The 6,668-nt window shown below is 39.8% G+C and overlaps 1 protein-coding gene across 2 annotated transcripts in view; it reads right to left on the bottom strand.

Annotated features, from left to right (window-relative positions):
• Positions 1 to 920: 920 nt before the first annotated feature.
• Positions 921 to 6,668, bottom strand: part of USP40 (ubiquitin specific peptidase 40) — a 61,138-nt gene continuing 55,390 nt past the window's right edge. The window contains exons 28-32 of one of the 2 annotated variants that reach the window (XM_075180429.1): positions 6,209 to 6,274; positions 3,788 to 3,998; positions 3,596 to 3,691; positions 3,412 to 3,521; positions 921 to 2,842 (exon numbers count right to left, since the gene is read on the bottom strand). In XM_075180429.1, the coding sequence (XP_075036530.1) occupies positions 2,755 to 2,842; positions 3,412 to 3,521; positions 3,596 to 3,691; positions 3,788 to 3,998; positions 6,209 to 6,274 (571 nt within the window). In that variant the 3' untranslated portion in view covers positions 921 to 2,754. The remainder of the gene's footprint in view (positions 2,843 to 3,411; positions 3,522 to 3,595; positions 3,692 to 3,787; positions 3,999 to 6,208; positions 6,275 to 6,668) is intronic. The other variant, XM_075180430.1, reaches the window with a different exon arrangement.

The following is a 6,668-nucleotide window of genomic DNA, read 5'->3' as shown; positions in this document are numbered from 1 at the left end:
GTATTGTGCTTTACTTTGTCCACAAATTGCCTAGGTAATTCCTAACCCACTTACTGTTTACGGCTGTGCCAGGTTGGTATATAAGTTTGCTCTATTGCCAACTGACGCGGCAATGAAGAAAACTTTACACTGGTATCCTCACGACTACCATAAATCAATTTGTTACTTCTGGTTTTACATTTCTATCCATGTTATAAAAAGGACTGGGGTAAAAGCTCCTTCTCATTTTTGCAACATTTTAAATGTGCTCCCCTAAATGAATTAATTTAACAAAGGAACAAAGTAAATCCTTATCAAAACCCCTCCCCCAACATTTCCTCCTGTTTTCCTAAACAATATCCCTTCAAAATGCAGTTTTATTGGGATAAGGGCAATGTGCCATAATATCACAGTACTATATGCAATGATTGTGGTGATAAACTAAAACTCCAATCAGCCATTACATGCATTCATTCAACTGCAGTACTAAACACTATCTGTCTCTCCACTGCGAGATCACCAAGCTGCCTGCTGCATCAGTTAGTGTTTTTATTCTTAGAGCTAGCACTTGTAGAGAAGGTAACACAAAATGGATTTTAATGTTGGAGAAGACAGGCTTATATATATATATATATATATATATATATATATATATATATATATATATATATATATATATATATATATATATCCATCCCATTTTGGCAACACCGATGGATTCAATGCCAATGGAAAGTAAAACTAGTAGTAGGAGTGGATGCTGTATACAGAGATCTTGAAAGGACAGTCATTGACAGCTTGGGTTCTGGAGTGGGAAAGTGAGCAAAGGACATTCACAAGGGACCTATAAATAAATATATCAGCAGTAAAGAGTTTAAGCAACTAACTATACAAATATTATATAGCTTACCAACAGAATAATGAAATGACATACACATTGATTCTTGTACATTTCAGATTTTTATTTTGGAATTTACGCTTAACAGAAATGATTGGTTGACTGTGTCTTACACACATATATTGCTACTGACCCCTCAACAGTTTAAAGGGCTTTTTCATTTTCAGACATCTTTAAAATATTGGTCTCTACTTGCCCTGAAAAAAAAAAATGTTTATTAAATACCTTGTTTTAACATGTGTTAAGGTATTTTATATCTACCAGATAGGGTTGCTTATGTTCTATGCCCTGGGATATGACACAGCTCAGCTCTGTGCAATGAATACAATTGTATCACACACGGAACAGTATTATGTCATAATCGAAGGCATTGAAGGAGTGGTACGCATAACGATTGTGCAAAATACCATATAAGGATCATAAAATATAAAACAATGTATTTAGTAAAAGATACAAGGCGGCACGTACAAGCCAATTAAAGTGGTCTGAAGATGGAAAACAAACTCCTTTAATGATGTTGTCAATGTTTCCAACAGAAAAATAAAACAAAAAACAACAAATGTCCTGGTTTGCTATATGTTAATGGGGAAGTAGAACTTACTTAAAAAAAGAAACATATGGACTTATGTCACTGTAACTAGACTATAGCCTTCCCATAGACAGTAAGTGCCCTTGTACACTTTATAGTAAGACTGATCTGCATCTCAGCAAAGAAACTGCTTATAGAAAACGTAAGAAATCACAATGATTAAGAAAAATAAAGTAAAACTGGATTTAAATAAAGGGAAAAACACAGAACTTAGAATTCAAAATTTGTGACTACAGAATTCTCAAATGATTAACCCTGTTACTCCAGTTCTGGTCTTTCATTACATCATCCACAATTTTTAATCTAAAGTAACAGTATCCATTAAAGTGACTAAACTTATCTGGTCTGGTAAGGAGTCCGATTTCAGGATGTCATGCATGACATCCAAGGGTGTGTTAGTAAACATGTCACCAGAACACTACAAAGCTATGTAAGGAGGCTGTAAGGGGAAATGCTGATCTTGCAGACTTATGCATATTTACCATGATATTTCTTACAGCAATTACTTTAAGCCAGAAGTTTTGTCAATTTGAAGCATTTCACTGGAGATCAGGGTAGTGTTTTCATCTGACAACGACTGGAGAGAATGGTAAGTTATTCTAGCAGCAGGGAGGATGGGAGGTTGGAACAGGTAAAGGCACAGGTAGGAATGCCCCAGAGGTGGAAAACAAAAGTCATGTATCTGCTGCCATGCAAATCATACCAACACACTGCATTACATTATACTGTGTTACATGGCACAGGGGCACAGAAACAATAACTCCAACATTACTCGTGTGTCAACAAGTAACAATTGTCTATCAGGAGAATGCGATGCAGTTGTGCATGATTATCCCCTCAACATCTGACAGCAGCCCATTCCCCCAAATAAAGAGTGGGAATGTAATCCTACAGAAAGACTAACCGTGAAAAAAACAACACGTTGTTACAGATAGAAAACATTGTTGGAGCAGCCTTATTAAATACAAACCTTGATTAAATACAGCAATGTGCTTTCCTTATTTTACCCAGAGCAGCAATTTAACAAGAACAATTAGAAGTGAGATAATGAGAAAAGAGAAGGCACCTCCACAGGGCAAAATGGCCCTGGCTGTTCTGCAGCAGAGGTCAGTAACAAGCACTTTTATACACCTACCAAAGGTAGTGCTGTACCTGATTATGACCTCCAGGGGGAGATATAGAGCCACAACATCAACTGCCTTTCAGTGACAGTATATGTTCATCCCTGAGATAAAGTGGAATCCATATCCCATGATTATATTACTCCAATTAAGGGAGAAAGTCTCTGCTATCTGAACACTCCCACTCGGATGGAGAGTGAAGATTCAGTCTTCCGTTCAACTGGACGAACCTTTTCATTGCAAAAAGCTTGTGGGCTGAGAAAGTAACAAAGATAGTGAGAAGAGTGAAGAGAGAAGAGAGATTATGAAATGGGTTTTATAAATCCAAAAAAGATAAAAATATTAAAAACATTATTTTTGTGACACTAACTGTCCAGTATTTCAATAAATAAAACTAGAATATTGAACAAAATAATGACAATAATAATGAACTTATTTTTAACCCTTACTATACATGTTCAACTTATTATGCATAGGGTGTGATAGAGTGGCGTCCTAGTATGAAGGGCCGTGGGCCGGCACCATAGCGCGCAGGTGCCGGGCTGATCGAATATAAAGCTAACAGAAATAACCTTCTGGTTATATTTAAACACGATCTAAAATGTGCAATAACTGTATCTGCAGAAATACAACTGCAAAAGTGTGTCATCAAACCTAAATTTTTTATGTTATTTTAAATCAAGGCTCACTTATTTATATATCCCAAAAAGACAGATTGATAACAATTAACCCTGGTTCCTAAATTTTAAATGATTGTGTTATATGCACATATTCATTCGGAAACAGGAAAAAAATATTGTGTATATGGCCTGCTTAACCCTTACCCCATCTTTTTGTTTTCTGCAAGTTGTTTCAGCTTTTCCTTGGCAATATTATCGCTCTCAGAGCTGAAGTCCATCCGGTCATCCAACAGCAGGTTCTGCCACAAACACAGCTGGGATTAACGTTTTTATTTCCACAGCCCATCTACATGTACATCAAGTGATTTTTATCACAGATCTTGCTCACCTTCACTCCGATGATGTCCCCATCCTTTAGATAATATGGCGCCCCCTGCAGGCTCTCCGCTTTCATTTTCTTTTTTTTCTTGGAAACTTTCTGAGTCTGATGCAAAAAGATCGAGACAGAGATGCTCAGGTCCTAGAATTCCTTTACATAAGACTTTCAAATAATCACAATCACAATCCCTGTTATCCTCACCCAGCTGGAGATCGGCAGCCATTCATGTTTGTCTGGAAAATACTTTGCAATCTCCACTTTGTCTGCTGGCAATGAGCAATGGGTGGCGATTCTCTGACGCAGAGCAGGGGATGTGCATCCACTTGAGATATTCCAAGCAATGTCCACTGGGGGGTAATACCGACACTCCCCTGGGACAGAAAGTTGGACCCTCAGTAGCAGATCCTGGGGACTGAAACATCATGGAGATAATGAAAAAGGAGGATTTTTACACACAGTAAAATCAATTTCTCTTACTACACTGGGGGACACTGCGTTACATTGGGGTATAGTAGGTGGGACTGGAGTTAGGCACTTATAAACTTGTTTCCCTGACTCCTCCCCCACTATGCCCCTCCTCTGTAGCTGACTTCAGTTTTGTATAACCAAGCCAGGAAGAGAGAAAAAGCAATTCAGAAAGCAACACCAAAGACAGCACTACTTTCAGAGCAAGGGAGGGCGCGCAGTGTCCCCCAGTGTAGTAAGAGAAATTGATTTTACGGTGAGTAAAAATCCTCTTTTCTCTATCCTACCACTGGGGGACACTGCGTTACATTGGGGAGCTAACAAAGCTGTGTCTAAGGGCGGGAATGCTCTGGAACGGATGTGCGCAATGTTTTGTGTCCAAAACCCTGCATTTGTGAACAAGAAAAAAATATGCAGCAGAAACAGACGCTGCCACTCTGTACAACTGCGCCATTGAATGACGCAGTTGTGGCGTACAAAAAGCTGCAACCCTCCTGAAAAGTGCACTGTAAAAGTCACTGGAACCTGCAGAGGGGTACAGACAGAATGTTGGTCGTGATGCAATGGCAAAAGATCACCTAGACCCTGCCCCCTAGGCTCTAAACAGGAACTGTGCGAACAAGAGCACAAACTATCTCCCGTCGAAGAAACGTTACACAAAAGAAGAGGCACAAGAATGATAAACTGCAATCTCAGTGGAATGCAGGCATTAAACGTCATAACCAATAATGACTCGTACAACACGCCACTAATTTTCTGGGAAAGAAAATGAGGAAGAGCCATACACACTCTCGCCCCAGATCCCCTACGAGATGTGACATCCAAGGGAACAGCCTGCATTGAGCTAAAAACTCAATCCACTCAGTGATATCCAAAGGATCACCATATACACTGATGCAACAGCTTAAGCCACTCAGCGATATCTAAGGGAGCACTGATACAGTGCTTAAACCATTCAGAGATAAACAAGGGAGCACTCATTTCATGAGCTAAACGGCTTAACTAACTCAGCGATATCTGAGGGAGCACTCATATAGAGAGGTAACAACATAAGCCCGACATATATACCAGGAAGCACTCATACCATGAGCTAACAGCTTAACTAATTCAGAGAGTCACCGGAGGCCAAAGCAAGCCCCCTGATGACGAGAACTAGACTCCCTAGAAATTTACAACCAACCAAAGGTGAGCTGAGCCTAAAGAAACCGCTTAAGCAAAACAACCTTCCGCTGAGCTAGACAGAGAGCCACGGAAGCTGCACGCTGAAAGAAGTAGGGCGGAGACCCAATTGAAGCCAGCTGGTAAAGAAAACCTTTTAAAGATTCCTAAGTGGGACGTGTGAAATTCTAGGAATTTACCCTAACCAAATATAGTTTCTAGCCCAAAGAAAACAGCTGAGGAAGAAGCTCTACGGCTGAATTGAAGGTAGCAACCATCTCCCTGCAAGGATTCTCTAGCAGAAAATGTTGGCCATCCGACGCCACAGCGTCAAACTAAATGATGAAAACAAAAAGAGCCGAACTACGAGATGAGGCCGCTCTGGAACCCGGTAAGAGGGACGACAACACTAGTCCCTTTAACCAGTAGAACACTGCTTTGCGAGATACACGGCAAACCACCAGACTAGCTGGGATGCGCCCGTCCTAGAAACACTTGAACCCCCACGAGGAAATAGGACCTGTAAATAACATATACCTCCCCTAAGTTCTAGGGAGACCCAACTTGGCTATGGACCAATCCACTTGAGGATCATTAGATCGAGAGCCGACAAAGAAAACAGGTTAACATGTGAACCCAACCTAGGTTCCCTCTCAGAGAATCCTACAAGGAAGAAAATAAAAACATGAAAACTAAAACTAAACCAAGTATAGGCAGGAGCCTATACAGAAGTGACCTTTCTCCAGAAGGCACTTACAACAACTGAAGTCAGCTACAGAGGAGGGGCATAGTGGGAGAGGAGTCAGGGAAACAAACAAGTTTATAAGTGCCTAACTCCAGTCCCACCTACTATACCCCAATATAACGCAGTGTCCCCCAGTGGTAGGATAGAGAAAATAATACTTTATTCATACATGGCTACTTTTTAAACATCTTACTAACCCAAATGCTTCTCACCGTTTTAATTCCAGCAGAGTTACTAAAAATCACAGTACTCACCCTAAACACTCCATTGTCTGTAAAGGCTCTACGCAGAGTGTCGTCCTGATGCCCAGTTTGTAGTCACTAAAAACAAAAAAAGACCTGCGGTATTACCAAAACCACATCTACTACCAAGACTACTACATCTACTACCAAGACTACATCTGTTGCATACACCCAATGGAGGCAGCCCACCAATTCACTAGAAAACCATGAAAATACTAAACAAATGTCATCACTGTATTAGCTATGTATATAGTATTACAATTTCATATCATAAAAGACTGCTTTATACAATAGCGCCAGTCTCAGTCTACATTTCATAGCATATATCTTTTTAAGTTTTGATTACTTGCGTATTGTTTACAATATAAATACAGAAGCATGTATTGTATATAGATGGGTTTTTAAGTATAGGACATGATGTTGACAAGAATGGGTAAGGAGAATCCCACTAACGGAGTATTAATCAGATTTA

The sequence above is a fragment of the Mixophyes fleayi genome, chromosome 7 (assembly GCF_038048845.1).
Source record: "Mixophyes fleayi isolate aMixFle1 chromosome 7, aMixFle1.hap1, whole genome shotgun sequence".
Classification (NCBI taxonomy): Eukaryota; Metazoa; Chordata; class Amphibia; order Anura; family Limnodynastidae; genus Mixophyes; species Mixophyes fleayi.
The sequence above is the reverse complement of the archived record's forward strand: the minus strand, read 5'-3'. Positions and strand labels throughout refer to the sequence as shown.